The 17,952-nt window shown below is 34.9% G+C and overlaps 1 protein-coding gene across 13 annotated transcripts in view; it reads right to left on the minus strand.

Annotated features, from left to right (window-relative positions):
* LOC106879283 (Golgi-specific brefeldin A-resistance guanine nucleotide exchange factor 1) overlaps nt 1-17,952 on the minus strand; it is a 98,371-nt gene that overhangs the window by 25,459 nt on the left and 54,960 nt on the right. For all 13 annotated transcript variants that reach the window (XM_089357904.1, XM_089357899.1, XM_089357902.1 and 10 more), the window contains 13 exons: nt 16,465-16,685; nt 15,520-15,618; nt 13,149-13,343; nt 11,962-12,166; nt 10,185-10,316; nt 8,296-8,423; nt 7,441-7,643; nt 6,629-6,752; nt 5,622-5,747; nt 4,102-4,184; nt 2,889-2,952; nt 1,263-1,435; nt 262-361 (listed from right to left, as the gene is read on the minus strand). In XM_089357904.1, the coding sequence (XP_089214030.1) occupies nt 262-361; nt 1,263-1,435; nt 2,889-2,952; nt 4,102-4,184; nt 5,622-5,747; nt 6,629-6,752; nt 7,441-7,643; nt 8,296-8,423; nt 10,185-10,316; nt 11,962-12,166; nt 13,149-13,343; nt 15,520-15,618; nt 16,465-16,685 (1,853 nt within the window). The remainder of the gene's footprint in view (nt 1-261; nt 362-1,262; nt 1,436-2,888; nt 2,953-4,101; nt 4,185-5,621; nt 5,748-6,628; nt 6,753-7,440; nt 7,644-8,295; nt 8,424-10,184; nt 10,317-11,961; nt 12,167-13,148; nt 13,344-15,519; nt 15,619-16,464; nt 16,686-17,952) is intronic.

The raw sequence follows: 17,952 nt of genomic DNA on the forward strand, positions 1-17,952 counted from the left end.
CAGTTACAGTCACTCCAACAACATGGAGGGACCCCAAGCAAAAGAGTCACTTGCCATGCTAAAAAATCTTCCTCTAGTCACACTCTACCATTTTGAAAAGGAAGGACACAATGGTTAATGTAGTCCTCAAACTCATAATATGGAATAGTCATGGATAGAATATCATTAACCATAGTTTGGCTTGATCAAACAAATGTTAAATGATGATGATATTGAAGGAATTCCAGAGACAATGAGTAATAAAAAGACAAAATTACTTACATCAGCAGAACTAAGTAATGTTGTAAATTTACAGAGTGAGATAACGAGATTGTCAAATACATCACTCATACCATAATGAGCAGAGATCATTGCACACTTCCTGGAAAAGACGAAAAAGAAAAGAAAATTATCTCTGTGGACAGAAAACACCCTTCCTCACAGCATACACAAAATGAAACATGAATATTTTAAATTAAGGTTAATATTTTAAACAGCTAATATGTGACAAAATCTAACAGGAACACTTGAAAATATCTAAAATGCAGAGTACTGGGTTAAACTTTTAAGAATTAATTAGAACTATTTTAGTCTGGTTATGAGTTAAATCTCAACACCTGGATAAATAATGTAAGCACTTAGTAACAGTAATATATTTGTCTGAAGTAATTTAATCAGCTACTTGTAGGCATGTTCATACTCCCAAATCATTTTCATATTCCATTCATTTGCTAATGATCCACTGCTGGATGAAGCCCCAATATGTTGTTACTAGTTTATCTATGCTTGATGTTGACCAATTGCATGTTTGAAGGGGTACTTATCATTGGCCATTGGTGCCTAGGCAGAATTTGAACTCAGAACATAAAGTTTTCTGAATGAAGGCATCTTGTTCTTGTTTGAAGCTCTAACAATTCTGCCAAAGCACCACTCTGGACTGGTGCTGTATTCATTAATCACAAAAAAGATGGAATGTAAAGTTAACCTAGGCAGGATTCGATATTTGTGTGCAAAGAACCAGAATGAATACAGCATGACATGCTATCCACTGCCTTAATGACTCCGCTAATATCCCTCTTAGTCATTGATATTGTTTTAATTATTATTTATAATTACATATTGAAGGCAGTAATTGGCAGAAACAAAGTACTAGACAAAGTATTTTAAAAATGCCTTGTAATATTTAATTATGCTCATTTTCAGTCCAAGTTCAAATCCTGCAGAGGATGACTAAGTGAAAATGTTAAAGGAAGAGAAAAGAATGAAAAGTAAATAATTCTTGCCTGAAACCTGAGATTGCTTTCTGTATGATGCCTTCATCTGAACTTTTGTCAAAGATAAATGAAAGAGCAGCAACTGTTGGCCCCCAAGCTAGAGTGAATAACTCATGGTCAAAAGAACCTGTGGGAGCATGTATAAATGACCCTTCCTTGCCACTTCCCCTTTTGAGTAAAACCTGAAACGATAATAAAATAATAGAAATATTTATCATGTTCAATGAATCAACTAACATAAAATTCATTACTTTGTTCATTAGACATCCATTTTATCCACCTTGGGAACTTTCTCTGGCACCGCCTCACTACCATCTTTATTTTCTACCTAGCTACTCCCACCCACCCTTATATAATGTAGGGTAGCCATGTATCTTCTCTATAGCAAGACACCTGCACTTGTACCTTTATCATACTTCAGCCTCTCAAAACCTGACATAAAGTCACCTAAAATACTATCTCCTGTTTCTGTCTTGCAAGTTACTTGGTGACCTCACTAATGCCAATGGTATGAAGAAAGCATCCAATACACACTATAAAGTGGTTCGCATTAAGAAGAGCATCCAACCATAGAAATCCCACCAAAGCTGAAATTAAAGCTTTAAGCAGCCCTGTGGCTTCCAAACCATCCAACCTATTTCCAAGGTATGGAAAATGGATGTTAAACGATGATGATGATGAGCTGGGGTTGGACAGGGACATATTTGAAACTGGATTTCACAGCTGAATCCTCTTCTTGTTGACAACCATTACTCATTTTTCCAGTAAGAGGATTTTAAAAAAATTTACATGTCTTCAAAAGCACAGAGCAACCAGTCATAACATCAGCAAAGAATGCAGACACCATATCAACAGTGGTGACAAGTGAAGTTGTGTAATGTCAATATTCACACACACACATAGTTTCTGTTGATCAAATTCACTCACAAGACATTGGTCAGTCCAGAAGACAGTTGTCCAAGGTGTCATATAGTCAGACTGAACCTGGAATCATATGATTGCATAGTGAACTTCCTAACCACACAGCCATGAATAATCACTAGAAACTGTTGATGATAAAAGTGATTTGCATCAACAAGAGTTACTTTGATAATAACTAAAAAGTGAGGCATAGTTGTGATTCAGGTATGACTTCACAGAAAGGCAACCTGAGCAAGTGTCTTCTACAAAAGCCTTAAGTTGACCCAAAGGCTTTTATAAGAAATTTGGTACATGGAAACTGTGTGGAAGCCTATCAAAGAAACTGTTCCTGGTCTTGGATGATAGATTTAATCTAGCAGCCAGTTTAACATCACACATCACTGCATAGTCTTTGATCGCATTTAGTAAGAGTTCAGTCTGTGGCAAACGTTTGATTCGTGTCTCCAATATGAGAGTAACTTCCACTGATCCTGTCACATTAAAGTCAGAGACTTTAATGAGGGTTATGAACACTACTCTCCTTCCTCTGACTAAACCATTTAAAAACAAAACACAAAATCCTCACAGAATCCTCCATCAAAGTATTCTCTAATAAGGTTTCTGTATACTACCATCACAAAACTTTCACTTTGTTCTCACATGAAATAAAATCGCTAAAAAAAAATAAATCTCTTATTTTCATGATTTGAAGAAGTGGTCAAATATTTTACTTACTTTCCACAAATAATTTTCCTTCACCAACCCAGTGTGTTCTGCAGGCATCACTATTTCTTCATTCCTGAAATAATGCAATATATAAGTTAAAAATGGAAAAAGTGACAATAAAGAAAAAAAAACAAAAAAAAACAGAGTAATACTTCTTTTCATTGTTAATATTTACACAGAGTAACCATAGAGTAGCAATACAATCAAAGAGAGATTGTTATATAATATTTCATTTTATTGTTTGGATACTCTTCATGATAACTCTGTGAAACATGAAAATACATTCATGGTATTAGAGAGAATTATGATTAATTAGAGATAAGTTATAAGCGACAAAGGACAAATGGATTTTATCTCGTTTCTAATGCAAGAGAAAGTGGTGACAGAAATAACTTTCTTAATTTTCATAAACAGCAGTTCACAATGAGATCCATATGAACTCAGTGCTAAGGCTGAGAGAATCAAGTTTACACCATTATGAGTTAGTATCGTGAATACCAGTCATGGCTATGTGGTTAAGAAGTTCACTTCACAACTATGAGGTTTCAGGTTCAATTAAACTGCATGGCATCTTGGCCAAGTATATTCTACTATGTCTCAGGTTAAACCGAAACCATCTGAATGAAAATTTAGCCATTAGATACTGTATGGAAGCCTATCAAAGGGACCATTCCTATTTTGGGGGAGTAGATTTAAATAGTTTCCTGGTTCAACACAACCATTTGGCCCATGGGGTACCTTCAGCAGTGGCCATGCTGTTGGAAGCTTTCAAATAAGGCCTCCAGTCTGAGGTTAATTTCCTCCCATCAGATTTGGAGGCACTGAAAAAGGGCCTTCAAGACTAATTAAGAAGATGATAACCTCTTCTCACCAGGCCATGGCCCCTCCATTTTGAAATAGATAAATAAATAAATGAAGTGTGAATTTGTATTTCCTTTGTTGCAGAATTTTCTACATGGTCTTGAGCAAGACATTTAGCACCACTTATCTCACAGAAAATCATGTATTAACACATCTTAGAAAATTAACATGATAAAAATAACAATAATGCCATATTTTTGAGGAAATTTAATCTTTATCTTCCTAATATTTAGGGTTCCATCAAAGGAAAAAGAAAGTGCTAAGTAAGATTTCTGTAAAAATATCCCTTAGTTATACAAATTAGCAACAGAATTTTATTTTAAAAGGCTAATTTCACCATTAAATTGGGTTGAATACCTACCGAATAGCATTATAAATATCTTCCAACATATCCTCATCAAAATCATTACCACCATTGGTTTTTGAGACATTTCTCTTGTATTCCTGAGGAAAAAAAAGTTCAATATTTTATAAGCATACACATTTTAATACTGTATGAGAGCTTGTCAACACTCTACAAAGCAAAGGTCAGATAAGGCTCATAGTGAAATATTGCTCTCACATTTGAGACAGTACTACTGCTGCATATACAGACATCCTAGATGACATCCAGAAAAGGATGTGGTCTAGAACATCTTGATTGGCATAAAGGTACTTACAGACACACTCCAGCCAGTGGCCCCATATACTATAGCCTCCAGCCTATGGCCTTTCTCTACTTTTTCTACTATAACTATAATGGCTTTTGCTCCTTGGAGATGGCTGAGGTACCAGATCATTTGGGAATATTCTTCCTCCAGCCAGAGACTAGTCATCATTGCATTTGGACTTGGGTTCTGATTGCCAGCTGTCTGTGATTACCAGTGTGTTGCAGCACACTATATTACATCCATTCCGCACAGGCATCCAACACGATGGCAGAATGTAACCACTGTAGGTAGGACTGTGTTAATTTAAACAGACTAATACAATTATATATACTGTTGTTCAAAGGCACAATATGATGGCTGTAACAAGGTTTGAATTTGCAATTATTGGCTCATTACTGAATCACTTTGAAACGACTGTTTCCTTTCATTGTCCCAATTATATCTCTAACTTATTCGTTTATTTATTGCAATTCATTTGTTTGTTCATTTCTTTTACAACTGTTATTCCATGTTAGCATGAGTTAGATGAATACATGTGATTGAGGCATCATTCTATAGTCAGGTGTCTTCCTGTCTCTAGCCTTTACCTCGTTTTCAAGTAAAAGATACTTTAATCACGCCTTCAAAAGTGTGGAGTTAGCAGACAATTTGTTGACAAGGAATTGCTAATAAAGTTCACTGTTTATAGCAAAGTGCATAGCATAAAGATCAATGCAAACACACATACGTGTGTGTGTGTGTGTGAGTGAGAGAGAGAGAGAGAAGCCTTATAGCGTTTTCATGTATCAAATTCACCTGGTACTACAGTAGAAGGCAGTTGCTTAAATATAACTATATATTATGGAGGATGACAAACAAATGTTATAGGCAGATCAATGTGGCCATATTTACAAGACTTTAATATATCATTTAATTAACATCTACCCCTATGATGACATGACAATTCTATTCAATTATCCACGTTTGTCAATTTTTCTATCAAACCTAACAACTTTCCTGCAGGCCTTTTTTTCATGGCCTATCGTTACTCTTTTAATTCCTAGTCATTTTAGATAACCATTCAGAAGTTACTATTGTATAATGAACTAACAAGGCCTTGGCCCTTTGCTCTAGAAGTTGCAAGCTATTTAATTATTAGTCTACATCCATTACAGTTTATCACTCTTAACACTTCAGACAACAGCAGACATACAAGAAACTAGTTCATTAGACAGACAAGATAAATACTCACATCAACAGTCATAGGTGTACTCTGTTTCTTAACATTGTGGTTGTGCTGGTCCACATTTAACATAATCACAGCATATGCCAGTGTAAATGCAGCATCAGAATCAGCAAAAGGTTCCCCGTTGGTTTTCTGAAACATTAACATAATATATTATGATATATTATAATTCTGAGAAGACAAACAGGAAAAGATTAATGTCAACAGCTTAATTTAAGGGAAAGGCTATAATCTGACAACTCTATTTCACATAAGCCAATAAAGAAGCCTTAATATGGTTGCTTGATTAGCTAGAAATAGCAACCAAACAGCAGAAAATATGGAATATTTACACACAAGTTTACAGACACACACGTTTACTAAGTGATATGTACATAATTTTATTTTAGAGATATGCAATTTTTGTAGAAATAGTGTTTACGAATTATGGATTTTACATTGACACATTTACACTCATACACACACACACGCACATATATATATATATATATATATATATATATATATATATATATATATATATGTGTATATATATATATATATATATGCATATATATGTTAAATTATTATTATTATTATTATTATTATTAAAGCAAGTTTAAGAACCATCCTATCCATGCTAACATGGGAAACAGATGTAAGATTTGATATATTTTTTTTTATTTGTTTCAGTCATTTGACTGCAGCCATGCTGGAGCGCTGCCTTTAGTCAAACAAATCGACCCCAGGACTTATTCTTTGTAAGCTTAGTACTTATTCTATTGATCTCTTTTGCCAAACTGCTAAGTTACGGGGACGTAAACACACCAACATCGGTTGTCAAGTGAGGATGGTGATGGTGGTGGTGGTGGTGGGGGGGCGACAACCACAGTCACACAAACATATACATACATGTACTAGACAAAGAATAAGTCCTGGGGTCGATTTGCTCGACTAAAAGTCAGTGCTCCAGCATGGCCACAGTCAAATGACTGAAACAAGTAAATAGATATAAAAAGCCAATTGATACTTACATGCCAATGTTCAGCAAACATTTCAATGATGTAGGATATTACAGGAGCCTCCCCAGGTAAACGGAATGTTTCTAAGTAGAGACGCAAAGCTTCATCCAATCGCGTGTCATTGAAATTAAAGGATCTACAACAGAAAAAAGTTTTTTTAAATAAAAAAAGATAAAAAGACACTTATTTTAGTCATTGGACTGTGGTCATACTGGGGCACCACTTTCAAGAATTTGATTATATCAACCCCAGTACTTGTTTTTATGTTTGGTTCTCATTTGAGCAATCTCTAAGTCATAGGACATAAAACAGATACTACATTATTATCTTAAACTGCAACAATGTAAAAACAGTCACACAGATACAGGCACACAAACACACACATGCTTGCTTTGCAATGGACCCTCAACTACTAATGGAGCACTGTTGTGATATACAGTGTCTGTTGGGTATATAAACCAAGTGGTACTCTCTAAGCTTGATCAGCTTATTTCTAGTTGGGAGAGAGAGAGAGAGAGACAGAGAAAGGATGAGAATGAGAAACAAAGAAAGAAAAATCAACCCCATTGCTGGACTGGTACTTGGTTTACTGAAAGGATGGAAGGTAACGTTGACGTCACAGCCAAGACAACACAAATGAATACAGCAAAAGCATTCTACCTGATGCTTAACACATATATAGACACACACATACCAACAAATGCATACAGACACACAGTGCAGCTCTCTGGCTGGCCAGCTCCTGTCAAACCATCCCAACCCATTTCAGCATGGAAAACAGGTGTTAAATGTTGATTATGATGATAACGATGTAAAACACGTACTTGACAAAAGCTTCAAATATCTTTGCATTTTTCTTGTTACTGATGTATTCTCCGATTTGTCTCTTGTCCAATTTAGGATTCTCTCTTAAAAATGTGACCACTTCACCTGGATCTAAAGGAGTGGAAAGGAGGCCCTGTTCCTGTAGGAAGTGTATACCTTTCACAGGTTTTACATTAAATTGTTCAGTTCCACTCTGATACATCTGAAAATCAACAGATAAGACCAATCAAATTAAATTAATCTGTTTGAGAATTTGATATTAAAAAATAAAAACAAAAATAAAAGTAAACATGAAAATTTTTATTAAGATTTTTTTTTTTAACACTTCAAAATTTTCAATTTAATAAGACATGAATTTTTAAAAGCTGAAATCAGAGGCTGAAAAGTAATAAAAAAAACCTCAAAACCTGCAAATAATTGAAATAAAAATTTAAAATATTAAAAATCGAAAAATTTAACCCAATTTAATTTCAATTTCAGTTAGTAAAATGTGTTCAATTTGTGCCACAAATACTCACAGAAACAATTCTATTATTACTGAACACAAAGTTGAACAAAAAAAAACAAAAACCAAAGGGTTAAATAAAAACAGAAGAAAGACAACACAATTCTTTTCTCTATTTTATCAAAGTGTACTTGGATTAAATAATTATGTATTTGATAGCAAAACAGACACAACCCAATTTCAGCAGTACATATTCAAGAAAAAGAGTATCAAATACAAAATTAGTTTATGGGAAGCCCAACTTTTGCATTTTGAACTGGGGTAATTTTCGAGAAATTTTTGTAAAAAAAACTGCACCTTATACGAAATTAAATATGGTTTATGTCATTGCTCTTAATTAAATACTTGCCTTCTTTTTATGTTTCAGTGCAGCTAGCTCCTCAGATGTAGGTACTTTTTCAGTAATTTTCATTCTGTTTGGTCGGATCTGGGGTCCCTTTTGAATCTCTTTGGCTGGTTTTTGAGGCCAGGTATGTTCTGTTAAAAAATTTGGAACTTATAAAGTAAACAGACCATTAAATTAGAAAAAAAAATATAAATAAATAAAAAATAAAATATAAATCTACAAGAGGTATAGCCATGTGGTTTAAGAAGCTCACTTTACAACTGCATAGGTTCAATCCCATGGTGCCTTAGGCAAATGTCTTCTATAACCTTTTGAGTGAATTTAGTAGATGGAAACTGTGTGGAAGCGAGCTGGCAGAAACATTAGCACACCGGGCGAAATGCTTAGCAGTATTTTGTCTGCCGCTACGTTCTGAGTTCAAATTCCGCCGAGGTCGACATTGCCTTTCATCCTTTCGGGGTTGATAAATTAAGTACCAGTTACGCACTGGGGTCGATGTAATTGACTTAATCCCTTAGTCTGTCTTTGTTTGTCCCTTCTATGTTTAGCCCCTTGTGGGCAATAAAGAAATAGGAAACTGTGTGGAAGCCTGCTGGTGCCACATAAAAAGCATCTAGTCCACACTGTAAAGTGGTTGGCACTTGAAAGGGCATCCAGCAATAAAAACCAAGCCAAAACTGACCTTGCTTGTGCTGGTACCACATAAAAAGCACTGAATCCACTCTGCAGGGTGGTTGGTGTTAGGAAGGACATCCAATCCACTCTGCAGGGTGGTTGGTGTTAGGAAGGACATCCAATGGTAAAAACTGTGCTGAAACAGACACAGAAGTCTGATGCAGTCTTCTGCTTGGTCAGCACTTGTCAAACCATCCAACCCATGCCAGCATGTAAGGTGCACATTAAACAATGACGATGATGATGATCATCACCATCGTTTAACATCCGCCTTCCATGCTAGCATGAGTTGGACGATTTGACTGAGGACTGGTGAAACCAGATGGCTACATCAGGCTCCAATCTGATTTGGCAGAGTTTCTACAGCTGGATGCCCTTCCTAACGCCAACCACTCAGAGAGTATAGTGGGTGCTTTTATGTGTCACCCGCACGAAGGCCAGTCAGGTGGTACTGGCAACGGCCATGCTCAAAATAGTGTATTTTATGTGCCACCCGCACAAGAGCCAGTCCAGGGGCACTGGCAACGATCTCGCTCAAAAATCGAAAATCCTTACACATGTCACGGGCACAAGTGCCAGAAAGGCGACGCTGGGCACAGGTGCCATCCCGATTTCGCTTTCGCTTGCCCCAATAAGTCTTCGCAAGCTGAGTTTTGTGTCCAATGAAGGAGATGACGTTGGCATGGGTGCCAGTCGTTGAATTTAGTTCGATTTCAATTTCACTTGCCTCAAAAAGTCTTCGCAAGTGGAGTTTAGTGCCCATATATATATCTATATGTATATATATATATATATATATATATATATATATATATATATATATACACACACACACATAAGTATGTGTGAATATGTGCCTTTGTATTTGTCTCCACTGTTTAACAACCAGTGTTGGTTTGTTTACATCCCTCATAGCAGTTTGGTAAAAGAGATTGATAGGGTAAAAAGAAAGTGCCGAGGTTGGTTTGTTCAACTAAACACTTGAACGCAGTGCCCCAGCATGACTCCAGTTCACTGACTGAAACAAGTAAAAAGATATAAAAACTACAAAAAAAAATGTAAAAAAATACAAAAAAAAGATGTAAAAAAAATAAGATAATCTACAATAATTTCAGACCATCAGTAGTTTTCCTTACACGAGTTTTTTTTTTTTTTTGGTTGTCCCCTTCGTAAATTCAATCGAGAAACAATTCAACAATCAAAAATATCAAACGAACCTGTTGTAGTCATTTCTTTAGATATTATCTTTTGTCCGACATCATAACCAGAAGTAAGAGGTAAGTCTACAACTTCAGGAGGCGTCAATGGCTTAACACTTGAATTTGAATTATTGGTTTCTGGCACATTCTCTGAAAGAATTCATAAATATTTATATATTGTTTTTATCTATCTATCTATCTATCTATCTATCTATCTGTCTATCTACGTCATTTTATCTAAACTGGAGCGAAGGTTTTCCATGTTCATATTTGAATTTTTTGTTTTTATAATATTTTTTGCTTTTATTCATTCTCAAACTGGATGGGCAGGTAACAACAAGCCAGCCAACACAAAATAATCTCTAGTGAGACTTCTTTATCAATGTACCTGAAGAGACCCAGACTGATGGGGTGAAACATATGTTATACCTAATAAAAGTCTAATATGATATCCATCTCGCTATTAATTAATACCCTAACTGCCACTGTTGATACCAAGAAAGATGTGGATCAAGAAAAACTCGAAATAAAATATACATAGCCCAAATACTTATAAAGCTAAACATTATAATTAAGACAATGCAAGATAAACATATATTAAAATATTAGTTAAATAGATCAAATGCATTCCAACTGTGACCATCACTTCTTTTTCCTCTGTAAAGGGATCCCAGGACATCATTATCTAACATATTTTTCTAAGACAGTAGAGGGTGATTTGAGAGTAATTTGACTGCTATTTCTAGAAGCTCAAACAACCACATAGTGGCTCTCTTGTTGGTTCACTAGTAGTTGTTGAAACATGCTGGGGAATTAAGTCAAATGCCTTTTTAAAAATTTTTAATGTGGTATAGGGTGTTTAGCTGTAAAATATATTTATTCTTTATCTGCTCCAAACTATCTCTTTAGTGTCAGTGGCATAAAATGCACTTGAATCTATATTGTGAAGTGGTTCACAGCATGAAAAACATCCTGTCATAAAAAGTGTGCAGGCATACACACACACACACACACACACAAATGGAGGACATATGAATTTTGAAAGCCAAAATGTAGGTAACCTGTCTAGGAGATCAATAACTCCAAATAAAAATTGATACAGGGTTGTGAGTATTCTTTCGTACTGCCTTAAAAATTCATTTGATCTATGTTGTAAAGAGGGTGATGACAGGAAGGGTGTCCAGCTGTTAAAAACTATGACATATGCACAAAAGCCGATAGTTTTCTGTTGTTGAGTGTACATGCACATGACTAAGTACTGTGACTAGTGTCAGGGTATTATGAGACCCATCCAACTCATGCCAGTACGACCCCTGCACCAAAAGAAAAGAAAACAGATGAACAGATGTGCAGTGACGATAATGCTAAAATAATAACAATGCACTTATTGTGCACAGGTGCACTACCACTCATCAGAATAAGTAGCCACAAGTGCACAAACAGCATAGAATAATGTACAGGAAGTTGTTAAAAAAAAAAAAGAGCGGGGTTCAGGTATACTGTTGGCAAATTCCAGGAAGTATGGAAGTTTTGAAGGCTGTAGGGTCCTGACAGCTAACAACTGATGTGGGTAGTTTATTCCATGCTTCAGCAATTCTGAGTGCGAAAACATGTTTCAGAAAGTCATGGGTGCAGTGTTGCTTTTCTGATTTTGTAAGCATTTCTGGGAGGTGTTAGACATATAGAATAAGAAAAGGTGCCCAAAGTTGCAGTTGGAAAGATGGTGGATAATCTTGTGGGGTATCAACCAAAAAGTAGAATAATTAGGATTACGTTATAAAGTACTTCTACATACCATTCGTGTTTGAAGTAGTTTGTTGTCCGGCATCAACTGACTCACCATTGGTTGCTGAAGCCGCTGAAGCCGCTGCTGCAGCAGCAGCTTTGGTGGAGGAGAGGATTCGGCTGTGACAGTGTTGTTCGATTGTGTCAACAACAGTGAGAAGGGCATCCAGTGATAATAAATGAGTGGTAAAAATACCCGACACTGGGAATGCATTCTACAAGCATACACAAATTAGAATTAGAAATAATAATAATTACAGAAGGCTACATTTTTATAAAAATCAGAGACAATTTTTCTTAATGGCTTTGTCAAAGGAAAAAGAAAAGGTAACAACTACCCAGCATTCCCTTTATATTTTCCCAACTACTAAGCAGAACATTTGCTGCTTTGAGCAAATATATTTTAAAATTCAAAGCCAATGTGCAGAATTTAAACTTTCATGCAGCTTATCAAGCACGTTTATAAATTAAAATGCATGACAACATTTTGATGTGAGTGACACCAATTCAACAACTGTGTGGTTGTACACCAAAACGGCTTTGAGGGAACATCGTTCATAATTCATTTAAGTGTCTCTAAGGCTCATGGGGAAAAAAATTATCCTGAGCCTAGAAACCTGACTGAATACTTACACCAGAATGAATTCTGCTAAAAACCCTCAGTGGCCAGGGAATAGAGTTAAACGAGGTAACAGGTTAAGCCTATCATTTCAACTACATGACACATGGCCCACTCAGGCATGTTTTCACCACATGAAATGCACTGTACACCAATTTCACTTAAGTTTAATCAACCAACCCCCAACTCAGTATAGCTGATGTAATTAAACATTTATACTGATTACATTATAGAGTAGTTTTACAGTCATCTGACCTTTCTATGTTAGTAATAAAATAGTGACTAATGAATAGTAGCTTATTTACTATGGCTAGGTCAGAGTTAAGCATAAACTTATATGTACAAAAATACTTTTTCTAGTAATGAAATAAGCAGGAGTCTAATGTCTTCTCAGTCAACAGAGGCAGTCTGTATCAATTAGGTCAGCTAAGATATACACAAATATCTTATAGTAAGTTTAGAAACAACTAAATGTCTTAGTGATGCATTAGTAGCTAGTTACAAGTATGAGCATGTTATGTTTATAACTGAAGAACAAAGATGAATATAACAATCCATATATATACATATATACATACTTTTGAAAGAAGTTTGGTAAGGTCCTCAAATAAGTTTGAGCAGTAGAGATCACAGTCATAGTTAAGAAAGAGTTCAGTAACAAGTCCAGGGATTCGCCATAGGTGAACAACAGCTTCCAGAGAAATCTCACGCATTTCATAGGGTATTCTAGGAGCTTCTGATACAATTATGTCGCTTAGTTTGGTCAGGTACATCTAGATATTGAAAAAACAAACAAATATATAAGTAATGAACCAATGATGGAACTTGTACATGGCTACTCAACCTGCCACAAATGCAGTCAAATCTCTCTCAAATGACTCCTTGAAATTTTGGGTATTTGAGTATATTTAAGAATTTAAGGATTGGAGAAAACGCATGTTATAATTGCATACTTTATTCCTACATATGTTTCAAAAGATTACAACCTGTGTGATTCATAGGGATCTTTGATATTAAAATTGTAACCTTCTATGTAGGAATAAAGTATGCAATTATAACATGCGTTTTCTCCAATCCTTAAATTCTTATAAGTCTTAAGAAAGAAAGGATACGTTGAAAAATGTAATCCTAAATATATATGCCTGTAAAACATAAAGGGAGAGTTTTATGACTGGAATGCCTTTAAATCAGATGTATCTTGATCAGGGCAACCTGGGATTAAACAGTGTGTGTGTGTGTGTGTGTGTGTGTGTGTGTGTGTGTGTGTGTGTGTGTCCAACCCATGCCAGCATGGAAGACAGATGTTAAATGATGATGATATATATTTATTATGTATGCTACGTATGTAGCTTGGTGCAGCTATCCAGCTGGTCTGCTTCTGTCAAACTGTCCAACCCATGTCAGCATGGAAATCAGACATTCAATGATGATGATGATGATAAAGATGATACACATAGGCGCAAGAGTGGCTGTGTGGCACTTTGGGCAAGTATCTTCTACTATAGCCTCGGGCCGACCAAAGCCTTGTGAGTGGATTTGGTAGACGGAAACTGAAAGAGGCTCGTCATATATATATATATATATATATATATATATATATATATATATATATAATTATGTGTATTTCTTCTATCTTAATGAATAAAAATTCTTCTGATAGAATAAATGGGTTAATAGAAACCAATGTAGCAAAGAACACAAAATAACTGTGGTTAGCTCCTGTTTTTAAGGCAGGAACTCCTTGAAATTTTGGGTATTTGAGTATATTTAAGAATTTAAGGATTGGAGAAAACGCATGTTATAATTGCATACTTTATTCCTACATATGTTTCAAAAGATTACAACCTGTGTGATTCATAGGGATCTTTGATATTAAAATTGTAACCTTCTATGTAGGAATAAAGTATGCAATTATAACATGCGTTTTCTCCAATCCTTAAATTCTTATATATATATATATATATATATATATATATATATATATATATATATATATATATATGTGTGTGTGTGTGTGTGTTTGTGCCCCCAACATCGATTGACAACCGATGCTGGTGTGTTTACGTTCCCGTAACTTAGCAGTTCGGCAAAAGAGACCGATAGAATAAGTACTAGGCTAACAAAGAATAAGTCCTGGGGTCGATTTGCTCGACTAAAGGCGGTGCTCCAGCATGGCCGCAGTCAAATGACTGAAACAAGTAAAAGAGTAAAAGTGTAAAGAGTATATAAGACATAATGCAAAATGTAAACACTTCTGCTAAACACCAGTTGAAATACTCTCAATAGCAAATATGTTTGTTCCTTCAAAAGAAACATGTATAATGATGATTCATTATAATAATAATTATAGTATTTCAGGAACAATGTTTTTCCAGTTTATATTTCAATAAAGACAGTAACGAAGTATTATCATTATTGAGTTCTTAGACTAATCTTCAAATTAAATAATTCAAGTTGGATTTTTGATAATGGAAGTATTACATTCTGGCCTTCCATACTAGTGACTGCTTGAAATGTATATCTGCCAGTTGTGTTGTGCTGAACATTTAATGTATTATCACTATAATAGAAAAATGCAACATTATTATAGTGATTCTAAGTCTTCAATAAACATCTATCAGCTTGGGTAATAATTAAAACTAAATTATTTCTTGTTATATCATTCTGAATATGGTAACACACTTGACTGGAAAAAAATAGTTAACATTTAGTTCTCAAATACACTGTGTGCCCCAAGTACTTAGGTTTAAAAATCTAGAGAAAAGAAAAGAAATTTTAAATGAATAAATATAGTATAATCTAAGAAAAGTGATGAATACCATTAAATAGCTATAAAAAAAAAAAAACTTTAAATATTTAGACTAAAAGTTAACATTGAAATATTAAATGAAAACAATAGCAAAAAGCATCATGACATTTGCAGAAATACAACAATCTTGTTTTACTAACCTCCAGTTGGAATTTGAGGTGGCTGCGCATTGATTCAAAGAGGAGGAAGCAAGTTCTAATAGTGGCAGTGAAGAGAGATAATCGTTCTGACTGCAGCAGCTGAAGTAATGAAAAAAAAGTGGGAAAAATGTAAGGACAACATAAAATAATAAAAAATAGAAAGCATGAGTCGACTTTGCCTCTTATCCTTTTGGGTACCAGTTGCATACTGGGGCTGATCTAATCGACTGGCTCACTCCCCCAAAATTTCAGGCCTTGTGCTTAGAGTAGAAAAGAATAATTCTTTCTACTATAGGCACAAAGCCTGACATTTTGGAGGAGGGAGTCAGTCGATTGCTCCAACAGGTACTTATATCACTGACCCCCAAAAGAAAGAATGGCAAAGTTGACCTTGGCAGAATTTGAACTCAGAATGTAAAGATGGATGAAATGTTGCTAAGCATTTTTCCCCCTGGCATGCTTATGATTCTGCCAGCTCAACACCTTACTACCACTGTTGTTGTTGTTATTGTTAATAATAATAATAATAATAATAATAATAATAGTTGTTTCTAGCAATGAGTATGAGTCCTAAAATTTTGTTGGAAGTACAGTTGAATAGATCAATCATGGTACTTTATTTCATCAACTCCAGAAAGATATAAAAAGCAAAGTTGACTTTAGTGGTATTGAACTCAGAATGTAAAGGGCCATAATATGTTGTAAGGCATTTTGTCCAACTCAATAATAATTTTTCTTTTCTAAATTAATATTTTAATATATTATTGTGGAATGGCCAATAGTAATGGTATCTAAAGAATAATGCCCTTAAAAGGAACTTACTTTCTGAAATAACTTCTTATTTTAATTTAAGATAAAAAAAAGCTTAACATATTTTCGTTTTTTTTTTCTATAAGAAAAGTTTTGATTTGAACAGTGAGGAGAGAGTAAAATTTGTAAACTTACAGTGAACAAATTGCGGCACATTTCATCTTTGACTAAATACAACAAGGATTTGAATGTCCTGATAGAATCGGCACCAGATTCCAACGCTACAGTCAGCAAACTAAGACCCATGTGGATCATAACATCTGTATTGTGTCGGTCCCAGTGGTTAATTAATGATACAAGGAACCGAAACAATTCCCTTACACAAGGGAGACCATAAGGTATTAGTGGATTGGTACCTGTAAAAAAGAAAGTTCCATTTGTAGTAAAATAGTAATTATCTAAAAAATAACAATCCTCATCATTAAAGTAAAAAAGCAATTGAAAAGAAAAAGTATTTTATAAAACATTTGTTTGTCAAACTCTAAATGTCAATGGAACAGAGAATAGATATTTAGTTATCTTAGACATCAACATTATTGTATAATGTCCAGTTTCCATGCATTATGGGTTGGACAGTTCAACTGGATCTCATGGATCAGAGGATATTCATTATTTACATTATTTACATTTGACGGATATTTGTCCTCATCTTGTTTGTTGTTAATACAACTTTTTGGCTGATATACCCTCCAGCCTTCATCAGGTGTCTTGGGGAAATTTCGAACCGGAGTTCTCATTCCTAAGGTATTTTTCGATATTATTATTATTATTATTATTATTATTATTATTCAGGTCACTGCCTGGTATCAAACTCGGAATCTTGGGGTTAGTAGCCCGTGCTCTTAACCACTACACCATATGCCCCAGACACCTGATGAAGGCTGGAGGGTATATCAGCTGAAACGTTGTGTTAACAACAAACAAGATGAGGACAAATATCCGTCAAATGTAAATAATGCAAATAATGTACATAATTCCTCATCTCTAAAATATAGAACTATATCAGAGGATATTGTTGAGCTCTAGTGTCTTCTTTGACATGGATTGCATGGTTGGATGCCCTTCTTAATGCCAATCACTTTACAGTGTATGGGGGTACTTTTTATGTGGAACCAGCGCTAGTGATGTCACCAACTTACTCACAAAACAAGAACCCTCAACTGAGTAGGGATGTAGTTCAATAAACAAAATCAGTTTGCTGATGACCAGAGATATCCCTGCTGTCTCTACTGCCTACAGGGATGGTGGAATGTTAGACAGGAACGTTCAGGGCTCTTTCATTCTAAGTAAGTAAAACAGCCAGAACCACATATTAACTTAAACTAAATTTAACTCAAACATACACACTTAGTATAACCAGGTGTCTACCATTTTCCCTATGGCGGTAAATAAACAGCCAATAAAAGATAAGAGAGAAAAAGTGGGTGATTCTCAGTGTTTCTGTTTCTTGTTTATCTATATTTATACATTTACTTTTAATGTATGTGCATGCAATGTTTGATTTTTTTTTTTTTTCTAATTTAATGACAACAGTAAAGTCTATTTTAAGCCTACAGATAGAGTCCTTAAGTCAGCTCATCTCAGTTTCCAGGGAGTTTTAGTACAAGACTCTTTCCTGAACAG

Source organism: Octopus bimaculoides, chromosome 9, assembly GCF_046866305.1.
Source record: "Octopus bimaculoides isolate indiv1 chromosome 9, ASM4686630v1, whole genome shotgun sequence".
NCBI classification, from domain to species: domain Eukaryota; kingdom Metazoa; phylum Mollusca; class Cephalopoda; order Octopoda; family Octopodidae; genus Octopus; species Octopus bimaculoides.